General features: G+C 42.1%; 1 protein-coding gene across 1 annotated transcript in view; it reads right to left on the bottom strand.

Annotated features, from left to right (window-relative positions):
- kiaa1109 (KIAA1109 ortholog) overlaps positions 1 to 15,453 on the bottom strand; it is a 69,376-nt gene that overhangs the window by 34,207 nt on the left and 19,716 nt on the right. Inside the window, exons 26-46 of the mRNA XM_051390282.1 lie at positions 14,544 to 14,794; positions 13,913 to 14,153; positions 13,278 to 13,769; positions 11,387 to 11,660; positions 11,070 to 11,207; positions 10,812 to 10,882; positions 10,455 to 10,628; positions 9,722 to 9,842; positions 9,339 to 9,488; positions 8,611 to 8,738; positions 8,154 to 8,356; positions 7,644 to 7,844; positions 7,289 to 7,500; positions 6,456 to 6,607; positions 5,304 to 5,454; positions 5,019 to 5,171; positions 4,549 to 4,789; positions 4,163 to 4,311; positions 2,765 to 2,996; positions 2,015 to 2,176; positions 227 to 411 (exon numbers count right to left, since the gene is read on the bottom strand). Of these exons, the coding sequence (XP_051246242.1) occupies positions 227 to 411; positions 2,015 to 2,176; positions 2,765 to 2,996; positions 4,163 to 4,311; positions 4,549 to 4,789; positions 5,019 to 5,171; positions 5,304 to 5,454; positions 6,456 to 6,607; positions 7,289 to 7,500; positions 7,644 to 7,844; positions 8,154 to 8,356; positions 8,611 to 8,738; positions 9,339 to 9,488; positions 9,722 to 9,842; positions 10,455 to 10,628; positions 10,812 to 10,882; positions 11,070 to 11,207; positions 11,387 to 11,660; positions 13,278 to 13,769; positions 13,913 to 14,153; positions 14,544 to 14,794 (4,081 nt within the window). The remainder of the gene's footprint in view (positions 1 to 226; positions 412 to 2,014; positions 2,177 to 2,764; positions 2,997 to 4,162; positions 4,312 to 4,548; positions 4,790 to 5,018; positions 5,172 to 5,303; positions 5,455 to 6,455; positions 6,608 to 7,288; positions 7,501 to 7,643; positions 7,845 to 8,153; positions 8,357 to 8,610; positions 8,739 to 9,338; positions 9,489 to 9,721; positions 9,843 to 10,454; positions 10,629 to 10,811; positions 10,883 to 11,069; positions 11,208 to 11,386; positions 11,661 to 13,277; positions 13,770 to 13,912; positions 14,154 to 14,543; positions 14,795 to 15,453) is intronic.

Raw genomic sequence — 15,453 nt, 5'->3', positions numbered from 1 at the left:
ATAAAAGTGAATTGAGGCAAGACGAAGGACATGTAGGTCATAGGTGACACTATTAGCATAAAGTAACATTACAACATTTGCAAATTGACTCATTTTAATCGTAAACATTCTGCCTGTTTCCATGCTATCAGCACCAATAAGAAACAATTATTTTACCAATCCTACAACCGCAAATTCACATAATTCTAGACTTATTAAAGAGCTGCAGACATTATGTTAATTGCACCTGAGCGTCAGCGAGTTGAACAGCAGCTGGACACAGGTTTCCCTCCTCGATGTCAGCCATGTCGTCCTGGCTGGTGCTATGCTGGGAGTGCTGGGAGTGGGTCCCGTCCAGGGTGTTCTGGTCACTGGACAGCACCGTGTTGAAGTCTGACGCTGAGGGGATCGTGGGCAAGTTACACGTCCCACCTAAGGGTGGGGAAGAGAGGTTTGGGATACAGTACATGTGATGTGACCAGGCAGGTCCTTGGAGAATATTTTGACACCAGAGCATGTGAGCAGAGGAGCAGTTGGGTGGCAGCCCTTTACTTGGGCGCCAGCAAGTAGCAGCGAGTGAGTAAAGCACTGCAGGATGAAACACTTTACCAATCCAGCTCCACATAACAAATATGTTGGAGTGAATTAAATGGAAGGTAACAATCACATTACAGGGAGTGTTAGGCACAATTTGGAACTCTAAACACACATATCACATTTACTTAATTTGTCTGTGAGGAACTGCTCAAAGGAAATTTGCTGGGCTGTCACTGAATGACACCTGGGTGAGTAGATAAGGCTTATTGTCTTGGGCACAAATCCAGCCTTTCACACACATTATTGTACCAACACATCAGAAGTGCTCTGCTAAATTGTGATGGTAAGATGCATCTTTTCAGTGATCCAAGCAGGTGATTCCAAATATTAAAACTATTATTGAGGGAGAATGAAACAAATGTAGAGTGCAGCTGTTTGCAACTCAAAAGATGAGTGGGAGTACAGAGGAACAGAGGGTGGAAAAGAGCAGCACTGAGAGGGATGAACATAATTTCAGGTCGCTAAACTCCCACTAACATGCTCTGGTTCTCACAGAATGTTTGGCAGGGAGGCAACAGTGAGGAAACAACGTGACTTTATCCATCCATCACAGTAGCACCGCTGCAGGCCTGAAGCACAGTTACATGGAATTCCAAAGACTCGAATAAGCTACCACTTGACTCTTTTTGATATCAAACACATTGTATATCACTAAGCACAGTTTAAATGACAGGCCTGCATGCTGCTGTACTAGATGACCACTAATAACCTGTAAAGCATACAGATTTAGAAACTGCTAAAAGAAAAAGAGCCCTGGTGTTCGATTGGCACTCAATATTAGCCAATAACCCAATGCTAAGTATCTGTAACTCTCTATATGTATTCTATACATAGTGGCTTTAATCCACAATATACAGTATTAATGGTTTAACAGAACTGAGCTGCTGCAATAAATCACTTTCCCATCGGTGTGAACAGGGCTTATCTTCTCTGATTTACACACCAACACCAACAGCACAACTGTTTTCTGCAGGATAGACTGACACAGAGACTGGCACTATTAGACAAACGCAGGGGGTACTACCTAGCTAATTAGTTTACCAACACCATCATCACAACACTGAGCAATAATCTGTGACCTCCTTCTGGACTGTTAGCTGGTGGTAGTGGTTGGTACTGGTAGTGGTTGACAGGAGAATCCAGTGGGTCTAGTAAAACAGCAACATTATATGGACATTTAACTGAATTCCTCAGCTGTTATAGCTACTGTACTAAGAGAACCATGGATGTGTTAACCATCAGGATCTATTCTAACAACATTATTATAAAACATTTTGAAGACAAAAGAGCATAATTTTCTACAGTTTCACAGAAAGGAGTTCAAATTAATGAAATGAATTCTCATCCAAATATTAAGGGATTTTCCGATAAATATACAATGAGGTTTGACAAGTGGAAAACATTCCTCTAAGTCCTCCCACGGTCCACGGTGTCTGACCTGTCTGCAGGCTGTTGTGCTGGGAGCGGTTAACCGGGGAGTCCTGGGTTCCAGCCCCCGTCCTGTTGCCCACAGCGTTGGACATCCAGTTGTAAAAGCTGACGGAGGAGGGCTCTGACAGCAGCGGGTGCTCGGTCAGCATGTCTGTCCCTAAGCTGTTTCCTGAGTCGCAGAAGAAAGAGATTGAGAGCACATTACATCATGAAACAGACTGCAGTAAAACTGGACATCACACAGTGACTGCTGTTCACGGATAACTTTCATCTTGCATCATAGAGGCACATTCGGACAACGTAAGGTTAAATTTGATGATTACAAAATCAGGCAGGGTTTTGTTGATGATCTACTGCGAGGAATGAAAAGATGTAAAAGATATACTTTGGTTTCCTATTTAGTTCCCTCTCTGATGCAGTTTGTTAGACAGTGTTGCAAAAACGTGATAGCAGTATTTCTGCTTACAGGAGGCAAAATGATATCAGCAGGGACTGCAGAATGTTAAGAATGTGAAACAAAGTAAATAACTCATGGCACACTGACTCTGAATTTGTTCACTGTGGGCACGAGCTTGAGGAGGAAACAAGCAGTGTTTTAGTTTATTATTCACTGTATTGAACGGTAGGGGTCAGCCTTGCAGCAGAAATGGCAAGTAGACTTTTACATTGATGTTATAAAAATCAAGTAAGCACTGTATTCTGTTATCGCCAGAGCCTACATACTGTAGTTAGCAGCACTGCAACACAATATTAGTACCTGTGCGAGTTAGGGAGCTGCTCTTGGCGGCAGTGGCAGCAGACGGTTCGTTCCTCTGGGGCATGCCCTCGAGCAGGTTGTGCAGACTCCGAAAGCTGCCTGTCAGATTGCTCAGGAGGCTCTCCTTCCTGGGACTGTCCTTGGCTGGCATGCCTGCGCGGCTCACATGGGCCGGTGAGTCAGCTGCCGTGTCACCGCTGGTGTAGCTCAGCGACTGGTATGGATGGGAGCCCTGGGTATGACAAATGTACAGATTACTGACAGGAGGTCACGTCCACACCATAGCACTGGCTGTGGCTTTTTATATTTGACAGATGAGTGGGATACATAGTGACAGTCATGATCCAAGGCGGAAATAGTCCAAAGTTGAGGTAAGACTTTTTTGACAAAGGAGCTGAATAACCTCGACAGACCCTGAGATGTTATAAACAAACACGTTACAGTTGAGTTTGGCAGGGAGTGCAGCTTTGATCCGACCTGCAGTTCCAACAGTGGAATCACCTTCACACCACAGTGAGGACCGCACTGTCTGCTGTGAAATGCCACATTCCTTTAAAGTACTCCATAACATTCACATCAGCAGCGTTCTTCAAGGCTGCAACTAATGATTACTTTAATTTGTCTGAGCAACAATCCAAATGCCAAAGGGATTCAATTAGAGCCAATGAATGTTTGTTTGTAAAAATGTTAATGGTTTCATCAAAACTGATGCTGATTAATTTTCTTTCTATCGACTGATCAACTACTCATTTCTAAACTATAGTGTTTTTGGTTTATTTGATCAGATTAGATTTTAAGATTTTGCATGTACTGGTAACCTCTCATATTCTTTAGTGTAACACTCACTGGACGAGTAGGCTGGATTTTGCACACTGTTACTGTTACTATGCAATCTGGTTTTCACACAGTGCAGTACAGTTCAGGTATGGAAATTTGCAGAGCTCAAACAATCAATCGATTATAATAATCAATTAGTTGACCAACAGATTATTTAGCTTGACAATCAATTAACTGTCTGAATCATTTTTAAAAGCAAAAATGGCACAAAAAAATCCCTGCCTGTAGCTTCTTAAAGGTGAATATTTTATCATTTTTCAGTGTTCTATGACTGAAAACTTAACATCTTTGGGTTGCGTACAGTTAGTTGAACAAAACAAGACATTTAAAGACAACATCATGGACTCTGGAGACTTATGGCCATTTTTCATTGTTCCTAAAAATGTATAGGTGAACAACTGAGAAAAAAAAAGGATAATGGAATTAATGGTATTTGCAGCCCTAGAAATGTGTATGTGCATGTATACATTGCATTCATTGGGTACACAATTTCATGCAACCCGATATGGATTTACAACAGATAACTGAGACACAAAGACACACTTATTCTCAAAGCTGTACCTTTATCCTGAGTGCAGACTCATTGTGAGTGTGGGACTTGGACAGTTTCCTCATGATCTCCACTCCGCTGACAGGACCCGAGTTCGCTTCTTTAGGCGGGGGGCGACTGCATGCTCCCTCCAGCAACATGGTGTGTTCACTCACTGTGGCTTCACAATAATTACATCAAATAAAACTCCTAGAAGAAGCATGTGACTGCTATAAAAGTAAAAATCTCTAAAAGTCTAAATCTCCTTTCTGATAACAAGTGATAACAGGCACAAATTAAATCATTTAATTTCTGCGCAAACACTGAGAAGTAGAGGTTAGGAGCTTCACAGTCCATCTGTGGTAACAGATGGGTGGATCAAAATAATATTAACACGCTGAAAGCTGTAAGTTCCCACCTGCGTCAAATTCAAATTCAGCTCCATCGGCGCTGGTGTCACTCTGCAGTGCAGCGCCGTTGTCCAGGCCTAAGATGGTCTCACCCAGACTCTGCTGAGGCTCCTTGGGTTTGGTGAGCTGGTTGGGCCTCATCAGACCAATAGCTTTGAAGCCCTGAGTTACCACAATGAATTTCATCCACTGTCTGGCCAAAGCTACCAGGCCTTTCTTGAGAGTCACAAGTGCTGGAACGCCGTCATTCTGGGATGAAGAGGAGGAGAAAAGAACTGGATTGGTGCCACTGATAGAGATACAATTAAAATAGTAAAGGGGAGCCAACAACACTCAAGACCACTTAAAATAATTGCAGGCTGTTGTCCAAATGAAACCATATAACATCAGTTTTAACAGCCATTCCACTATACAGGGTCGAGTTGGAGGGTTTCCTGAAATTGATGGGAAAGAAGAGATGAAGAGGCCTCTCACTGACCATGGTAGCCTCCTCTATAACTGAGTAGTCGGCTTGCTGCAGATAGCGGTGAAGGATGTTACAAAGCATACAGGAGGGATTCTCATGCAGGTAGCGAGCACGTTTGGTCACTCGGTTGTACTTGCTCCGGATGGGGATGTGGATGCTCTTTTTCTGTTGGGGAAAGACAAAAAGAGCTATAAAGTGCACATAAAAAAAAAAAAAAAAAATAGATGTTGGGTTTGGGATAAAACAAAACATTCTTCATATGTGACATTCGTTTGGGTCTACAGATGTCATGCTGACCTCCAGAGCTTCCGTCATGATGCAGCCCATAACAGCACACACTCGCAGTGTGCCCTCCATGTCCAGTTTGCGTAGAGAAGATTTGAGCTGGTCGATTGGAACCAACCAGGCTCCAATAGCAGGTGTGGCTGTGCTGAGAAGATTTAACTGCCTGTAAACAGAGAATCCATTATCACCTCATAATAACTATTGATCAAAATATCTTAAAATATATTTATACTTCTGTTTTTCCTCCTGTTTCGGATAATATGCTAATGGTTATAACATATGTGTTCTCATAATGTCAACAGCTTTTGCCATTTTTTCTCTCACAATGGTTAAAAATTAATATTTGTGGCCTTATTCTCCACCGCAGACACCAGGTACATTGTGCACTTGGTTAGTTGAGTTATAAGAAAACTTAAAACTCAGAATATACTTGCAGGTTTGGTAAGTTTGATGACCTGAGAGGCTGACAAGTCTGCATCAGCAGCAAAGTTGACAAGGGTTGACAACCATTGCCAGGGGCACCCAAGAGAGGATTCTCATAAAAAAAACCCTCTCCAACAGATAATATTGTACTTATCACACTATATCACCTTCACACCACTGGTATTAAAAGTGAAAGAGTAGTGAGCTTGCAGTACTGCAGTCACAGGATGGTGAAATGTGGTTGCTTTTTGTCTGAACTTGGTCTGAAAAGGGCTCATTTCGCATATGTGCCCTAGAACCCTATGCAGTTAGCCATAATGACTATTATAGGTGGCTACTTTCTATGTTTACCTAGTCAGACTTAAAGATGTTTTTGTTTCGCGCATAGGTGACGCATTAGCACAACCCACAGAGAAACATTTAAGATAGATAGATAGATAGATAGATAGATAGATAGATAGATAGATAGATAGATAGATAGATAGATAGATAGATAGATAGATAGATAGATAGATAGATAGATAGATAGATAGATAGATAGATAGATAGATAGATAGATAGATAGATAGATAGATAGATAGATTATACTTTATCCCGAGGGAAGTTCAAGTTTATACATTTATACGTTTAAAATATACCAGAATTTCCCTTTAACTATGTATTATCTTATTTGTGCAGTTTTAGCACAAATCATAAACTAATTATGTGTAAAGAGGTCCATATATATGAGTGGAGTCATACCTGGAGATGGCCTGTGAAGGTGAACGCACATTAGTGGGAGCAGCAAAACTGAACCAGATTTCCCTGATGGTTAGTTTCATGCTGCTGGAGTCAGGAGGCGGGGGCATGAGGGGGAGGTCTTTCTTCAGGTCGTCTGACTCCACCCCTTCATCCTACAGAGCAAAAGAGAACCGAGTTTAACTGGTGGATAAGAGCGACCTGTGGGAAGGAGTTCTAGTACGGCAGCTCTGGAGCCACAACTCATCACTTTCATCCTGAATACAACTTTGATTTGCCATCATGACTTATTTTCAAGATCAGAATGAATATCCCCTAGTCTGATGACTTTTAATGTCTTTCTTCTCATTCTGATCAGGCTTTAGCTGATTATTTTGAGTAGATGTAATTGTTTTAATACACATCTGAACCTTAATGAACTAATTTTGTGTGAGCACGACATTTACTCAAATCTGAATCAAAGACTGGCTACAGGCAGTGACATTTGCATGTTTGCAGAATGAAAAATCTGAAAATGAAAATGAAAAAGAAATTTTGATTCACACTGGCACATTAGAGCTTTAATTCTCTGTCAAGAAGATCACATCTACCTGCACTTTCTGTGACATGTTTTTTCAGTAACAGGTGCAGATGAAGAAATCGTCTTTCAGAGAATTCATTTTGTCCTCACACACTTTTTCTATGGCTATGACACTCCATTTTCATGGCAAGAATTTTGAAGCTGAAGTAAATAATGCAGAGTTTAAGGTTTGGATAAGGTTGAAGTAGATTTTACGTAGTTTCTTTAACCTGAACACAAAAAATATTTGCCACTTCACAGCAGCTGGAGCAGTCACCTGGTCGTCTGAGTCCGAGTGTTCATTCACATCGGAGGAAGGGCTGATAGCATCGTGCGGGAGGTTGTCATCAGAGACGTCGGTGCTGTAACCACTGCCTGTCTGAGAGCCTGTCGAGCCATTGGACTTAGACATACCCGTCTTCCCCCCAGTGTCTGAACGTCCCATCACACCAAATGAATTATAAAGGATGGCTCCTGACTGACGGCCCCCTGAAACACAAAGTGTATTACATTCATAAATCAGTACACAAATTCCGTACATCCTTCTTGGTACAACTCATCTTTGAGTTTTTCATATCCTTGAGTTTCAATTTACGTGATGACTTGTGCTCAGAGAGTTTGGGATGTTTAACCTTTGACTGTGAGGTTCTCAATGCCACATTCAAACATAATCCAGCCCCATTTCTCCAGAGACGCCGTGGAACGGCCGAGATCGCCCGCTGTGGCCTGGGCATCGGTTTCATCCACCAGTGAAAACTCTTCCAGTTCCTCTAGGCCAAACAGCACTTTGGACTTCTCAAAAGGGATTGCTGTGATGGCACACGTGCCAATGTCTACGAAAAGAGAAGAAACAACATAACTGTTTATAAACTTTACTGCAATAGGACAGAAAAGTGCATCAGGAGGAATCTCAAAAAAGAAGCATTTTAAAATAACTTTATGATGCACAAAATGTGCAAAAAGTCAAGTGGTCTAAATACTTTTGCTTGCTACTGTAGGTCAAGGAAGGGCTTTTTCACACTGTCTGGGGACAACTCGTGCAGCATATTAACAAAGAGGTTGTCGGTTATCTAAAAGGTCAGTGAACCACTTCAAAAAGTGGCACAAGGGATCAAACCGGGCTGTCATTATCCTGAACAAACCTGTGGAGTCGAGGCCTCGCAGCTGGCTGTGGATGCGGTGGATGTTGAGCCTGGCGGCGATCTCTTTGCCTTTCTCAATGCCGGCGTTGGAGCGCAGCGAGCCAGAAGACTGAGGCTGCATCTTGGTGGCCGAGGCGTACTTCTCTAACATGACCGATGGCCGGCCATGTTCTGTGGTGTTGGGTGTCTCCTCTACAATACCCCTGTAAAGAGCAGGAAGGAAATGTGTGTTTTTATTTGAGCTTGGCTGCTGTTGTGGAGTCTGTTGTGGAATAAAATCTGAGTTCTTTAAGTTAATTATTTCCAAAGATTACAACCCTACCTACTATTGACTAAAATGACTAAAATGACAATAAAGCATGTAAAGCAGGTATATTTGCCCTGAGCACATAAATTCCAAAAAGGTTAGTCATTGTACAGACAAAAACAGTGACATGAGGAGTAGTCGATGCATTACCTGTTCATTCTGAACTGGGTGGCAATCCTGTCGAAGCACAACGCCACAAGAGACACATGTGTGACGCACTTATTGGAGCAGGACGGTGAGCCCTCCTCTACAGAAGCTTGCAGGAGGCATAGGTTCACCTGCGGGAGGGGAAAACACAACAAAAAACACAAGTAAACCAAACTGAACTAAACCCACTTTGCTATAAAATATTGTTTAAAAATAAATTGTGCTATGAACATAAATAATAGCGATGGCCCACAAGAAGCTCTTTAAAAAGACAAATTATTGCTCTACAGGGATGAATACGGTAATAAACAGATTAGTAAAACTGTGTGTGAGGCTATTTTTCTCAAATGTAAGTCTTTCTTGGTATTTTTCTATATGAAGATATACAGAGGGTAACAGAAAAATCAATATTGTAATAGTAACAAATGAGAAAACTGTATTCTGTATCCACTCAATTTTTTAGTGTAAAAACACATTAACTTCCATTCAGTTAAATAAACAAAGAAATAGTTTTGATAGTACAGGCCACATTCCATAGTTGTATGGCTTAATAAACTGACCCACCATCATTATTCTACACAAAAGCTGAGCGCATTGTTTATTCATTGTTCAAATGTAAAGTGATCTAAAGCAACGCTCATGATTCTGCGCTGTCTCTCGAACCTCTCTCGGTCAAAGCACAGTTTGAGGAACGCTGCTGGCCTCTCATTATTCGGGGTCATGGCTCTTACCTTGGGGATAGAGACGTTGGCTTGGAGGCCCTTGATTTTCACATTATCCGGTTTGACGGACAGGTCTGTCTGGCCATGGGAGATGTTGAGGGAGCCAGGGGTCGTGCCCTCCGTCTTGGACAGCTTGTGCTCCTGCTTGGCTGTTTGGCTCTGTGTGGATCCAGATCCAAAACAGTCATTGGGTAACACAGACACTTTTTAATTGGGAAACTCAAAAACATTTAGAATAGAAACTTTAATAATTGACTGATAGATTTGAAGAATCAAAGCTTAATAACACTCAATATTTAGCTGTATGTCAACATTCAAAATATAAATATAAATTATAAAAATGATTAACATATCAAGCTATATTGCTCTGCTGTATGCATTTTTGTACTTACAGACTCAGTGACTGTGGACTTGCTGATCTGATAGGCTTCATTGAGGACTTTCCCATGCAGGTCATCCAGAATGGCAGCAGGATGACGGATACTGGCAAAGTGGACCATGGACTCGATGTACCTGAAAGACACCAAACAGACAGACAGCTGTAATAAACCCCCCAAAAATCACAAGGTTATAAATATAGTTTTATTTAGTTTATATCTGTAAAACACCAAGATTTAGATATAAAAATTGCCCTTTTCAAGTATAATCAAATTTAGTATGTCTATGTCTAGCCAATGTTCGAGCTACAGTTTCCCTCCACACTGCTAAACGCTTGTAAGACCGTCGTAAAGGCAGCACTATTAGCCTTTTGGCAAACTAAAAGATTCACAATGGTAGATAACCAAGAGCGAGCTCAGACTCTGAAGCACTGTCAGCAGAATTTTAGATCCAGATGCAGCGTGCATAGAGATTAAAATGGCTTAAGGTCAAATCTTAGCTCCAGGCTACAAAATAAAAAAACCTTAACTAAAAATGTGCAGTGTGAGAAAGAAGGACAAGTTATTTCATTTTATCTAATCAGATTTTTCAAACTCAGATCGAAAACCGCGTTTTAAGGGGGGATGTGGTCAATAAAGCCGCGGAGCAAAAACATTATTAACACACACACACGCACACACACACACACACACACACACACACACACACACACGCACGCACACACACACACACAGCTATAGTTATTACCTGTCCAGGGATTCGGCCACAAGGGGCGTGAGCACAACATTGATGGCTCCCTTCACCTCCACGATGGCAGTGGTCCTGGTCTGAGCTAAAGGCTGCTCCAGAGTCCAGTCATCTGTCGTCGTCTCCTCATCTGTGTTCTCCATCGCCCGCTTATCCAGTGGGGTATATGGTGTACTGTGGAGGAACAAAGAGACAACCTCGGGATCATCAGTTATGTATAAATAATACAAAACACAGCTACTTGTGGTTGCCACTTGAAAAAACAGTGTGAGGCAGTACATCACTTGGATGCTGTTGGGTGATGTTTTTTTTTTTACTATAAATTTATTGGGTAAGAAGGCTGAAAACAACAAATACCTGTTGCTCTCTCCCATCAGTTGAACTCCCCTGTCCAGTAGAGAGCTGGCTGAGAGGCCCTGCTTTATCACCTGTAACATAAAGGAAAATGTTACACCTCCAAACTGATGTATTGGGTGTTTTAGAGATGGATACTGTTTAACCATTTTAACAGCAAATACAAAGACAACATAGTCAACTATAGTTAGTGGAGAGTTTAACTACAGTATTACATGTTGAAGGACTCAATAACTTGACTGGTATTTAGTTGTCAAAGACCTTAAAGCTTGGGACAGAGAGCTGGTCAAAGGAGCCAGAGCTTTCCTCGCTGGTGGGCGTGTCCAAATCTAGGGGGCGATGCAGAGAAGACTTGGAGGTCCTCTTATTGGTTGGCTGCTTGACAGACCAATTTGAGACCTGGCAGAGGTGAAGTAAGGAGTGTTTTAATTGGACGTCATAACGGTGAAAATTAATTAACAGGCAAGGCAACAGTGCGGTTTCAGGCTCAGCACTGTTTTTATATGTTTTTTAAATAACACAAAGCAGATACAAGTATTTATATCACTATATACATGGACAATTGTGAAAGGCCTTACCTGGTAGTGGGCTAGGTAGCTCTGGTAGCACGCCATGACGTGGGGCTGGCGGGTCACAGGGCCAGGTTCAGCTGTCTTCTCCGCCTCCACTGAGCTCTCCTCCTCCATGGCCAGGGCCGAGACGAAGGAGGCCTGAGACGTGTGGCTGGGTAGGGGCTGTTGCGGCAACGGCGGGAGCATTGGGGGCAGGGGCAGGGGACGTGGCTCAGTGATCAGCTCCCCATTGAGAACGTAGGTGAGGGGACCCTCGACACTGTGGTAGATGGAGCTCCGGCTGCGGGCAGAGTCAAAATATTTACACATGGGCATCACATGAAAATGAATATTTAAGCCAGTTATAGCAAAAATCACTCGGTCATGTAAACAATGTCGACATTAACCTCCTGCTGAACAAAATCTATAGTATATAGATGTATATAGTTTTATTTTCTTGAATTTAGTCTTGTTTTCATTGGCTTGTGCCAATTGAAACCTTTCATGAAACAGAATTGATTATTTGTGTTTGTGTGGGGGCTGTATCAATCAAAAAGCGTGCTGAAATCAATGTGAGAACATTGTGGGTAATAGAAAAATGACAAGGTGGCTGTAGAACAAGACCGAAATCCAATTTGCAAAACACACCAGCTGTAAGTGGCTGCCCATGGATCAAACATCTCATTTGCTACAACCCTTTTACATCACATGTGCCCTCGCACAACTGAATCAAAGTAATAAATGAAAGCTGCAACGCGTTAAGCTTTGGGGCAAGTTGCTTAACACGATGAAATGCAAAACTTTTTGCGTATCAAACATAAAAAATGTCATAACATTGTTAATGTATTCCTGCATATTGTGCCACATACATTTTACAATCGCTGCAAATGTCAGTGTGAGTCATCAGAAGTTAGACGGAATTGTTTACTGCCTGTTTTTCCTTCCAATCAAAATAGTGTTACAGAGCTCGTTGTTACAGTAACTCCAATACATTTGTTTTTTCTGCTCAAAAGGAAAAAGGTTTCTAAATTATATGCCTGTAACTCCAGCTACCATGAAACAGAGAAAAGGCAATATATATATATATATATATATATATATATATATATATATATATATTATATTGCTCTATTTAAATAGTTGGAATATAGTTGGGTTTTTTTTATCTTATTTTGTAAAATATTAAAATTGTGATTTATAGCGACTCCCGTAGAGGTTAGAGTAGATGCTGCTAGCATCAGATATATCAGAACTGGAGAGCATTTCTTCATTGAAAGAAGAGCAAACAAAGACATGTCAGGCTTTTCGTAATGGAAAAGATGTTTTAGCACATCTCCTGACTGACTTCGAGTCTGATTACGTAATATGGTTTGTAGATCTGATTGGTTGAAGTTCGCCTGTGATAGACAGAGTTCATCCAGTCACCAACCAAGTATTTTTTGCCTGTCCTTTCCTAAACAGTTTCCAATGACGATTTCCCAGTAACATCCTTAAAGGGAACTGACAAATTGGAGACACTTAATAAAAAAAAAATCTAACGGCAGCATACATCACAGCCTTAAAATGTAAATCATGAATCAAAACTCCTTCAGAATGGCCCCTTTAACATTATTTAAAAGGGTAACACTGCAAGCAATCTGGCAAGGTCAGAACTTGCTAGATGGGTCATTAATTCATCTGCTCTTACAGATGAGAAACGAGAGACTCTTTGATGTTACTGAGAGCTGTGAGCTGTCTCGACTCTACCGTCGCCTTAATCCTGATCTTAACCTTGTACTTGATCTGACCAACCACCCATTCTCCTTTTAAATTTTCAAACTCTTCAACTTTGAGAACTTTTGTGAGTTTCACTGAAGCCATGCTTCACTTCTAAAGTCACTTCCACGCTCAATTTTCTAAGTACATCATCTAAGCTGACCTGTAGTTCTCCATGTGATATGGGGGCTGCTGTGGCTGCTGCATCTGCTGCCTCCTCTTCTTCTTGCGGCCTGGGTATGTTCCTGGACCCTCATCGGCGCTGCTGATTGGCTCAAAGTCCTCAGCAGCAGAGAAATAGGCCTCGCTGTCGGCCACAGACATGCTGGAGTCTGCAGAGCGGTACTGATGGAACGTGTTAGAGTCCGCAGAAGGTGTAAAGGGAAACGAGCCATAGCTCCTGCGCTGACGCGGCGAATCCAGGACATTTTCGTCACTGCGGGAAACCTCGCTGCTGAACTGGACGCCTCCAGACAGAACTGGCGGAGGCTTGTCGGTGAAGACGGCAGCTGACAGGCTCTTGGTGCTGCCCAATCGACCTGAGTGGACAGAGGACTGGCGCTTGAGAGGGGAGCAAAGGGGTGAGCGCACTGAGGACCGGTCCTGGGAGCTGTTGGGTGACACTGGCGAGACCTCTGGGACCTCCCCTAGGGTGCTGCACAGAAAGAGGAGAAAATAAGTAAATACACCCAGGCTGAAAATCCTGCTTGTGTTTCCTAAATGCTTTTTTTCCAAAATACATCACATATGTAACTTATAGTATTCAGACAACAGACTGATGTTTTGAATGTTACTCACTCAGCAGGGCTTTTGCCATTCATGGGGAACATGCGTTCCTCTGTGCTTGGTGAGGGAGTGTCCCTCTCTCCAGCCAGCAAGGGCAAAGCAGCACTCGAGGAACTATTTTCTTCAGAGGAGGAGGCAGAGCTGTGGGAGCGTTGGGGCACCTGAAGACTGAGGTGTTGCTGACCACGCCTCTCAGGCAGCTCAGGAGGCAGGCACGGCGAGTGTGTATCCGTCTTCAGTCCCACAACTCTCCCTGAAAAAACACATATTTGGTTTAGTAATAGCGGATTCTTCCAGACATTTTTGTCTTGTATCAGAGTTTTACATACACTGTGTATTTCATAGGGAGCTGGTCACACCACTAAGATGGTCGATTAGGTAGACAAGATAACGATAAAAAGCTTGATATACTACCATATAATGTATAACATTCTCCTGTAATTAACCCCTGAATAAAAAAAGACCTAGTCTTACTCCCAGGGGTCTCTGTATAGGAAGCAAAGCTGTTTTAGTAATAAATTAAACATTGTGGATTTTAACTTTTCTTAATTTTTTCTTGTGATCCGCAAAAAAAACCCTCAAGCAACTCTGGGGAAAAAAAAGGAAATGAGGAAATGTATATTAAATCTATGCAAATCCATACCATCCACTTTGGGTGTTTCCTTGGTAATAATCCACTCCCCTGGCTGTAGCAAAGACTGCCCATAAGACATGTCTGACTCAGTGCTGGAAGAAGAGAACGCCGATGAGGAGGAGGGTGTCAGCTCTTCAAGCTTGAAGAAGTCCAGCCCCATGTTCGTACCTCCAAAGAACCTGCAGCCTCCAAGGCAGCCACAACGGTTCCTGCTGCGCTTGTTGCGAATACCAGCATCTTCTGGCCATAGAAACCAGAGTCTTAGGAGAAAACAGGAAAGGTGAGAGATGATCAAATAGAATGATGACCAATGCAGCAAATAAAAACAGACATGACACTTGTAGAGATTACAAGAGTTTGTCCATTCTTTCAGGAATACCAGACACTTGCAGATCAAATGTTAAAAAAAAACAAAACAGGCATCTACTCCTTCTACCTCATTAAAAATTCCTGAATATATATGAATAGGCAAAACTTTCTAAAATTTTTCCTGTTGGATGTTCCAAGATGTCTCCTCCTTCACTGTAAAGTCCATTCTTATAGGCTATTTCCACCATCAGGGAACTAGCTCTGTTCCATTTGACGCACCTAGTTTATGTGTGTTAAAAAAAACAAAAATTAATTGTTTCAGAACCTGAAAAGTTGGTTCCCAATTAGAACCAAAACAACAGCAGGGTTTTCAATGGGAACCAAAGCGGGTGTGTCATGTTCTACACGTTATTGTGCAACACCTTCTGTTGATGACATATCCCCGATTACAATGGTTCTGCTCATAACTGGTGGAAACGTGGGATGGTTCGCTAGATAGCAACAAGGTTCCCAGAATCTTGAACTAACTAGAGTTAATTTGGTGGAAAAACACCATCAGTGTATGCACACTGGTGGCTTCAAGGTTCTACATCACTCTTGTACAAGTTCC

The sequence above is a fragment of the Dicentrarchus labrax genome, unplaced genomic scaffold (genome assembly GCF_905237075.1).
Source record: "Dicentrarchus labrax unplaced genomic scaffold, dlabrax2021, whole genome shotgun sequence".
Taxonomy (NCBI): domain Eukaryota; kingdom Metazoa; phylum Chordata; class Actinopteri; family Moronidae; genus Dicentrarchus; species Dicentrarchus labrax.
The sequence above is the reverse complement of the archived record's forward strand: the minus strand, read 5'-3'. Positions and strand labels throughout refer to the sequence as shown.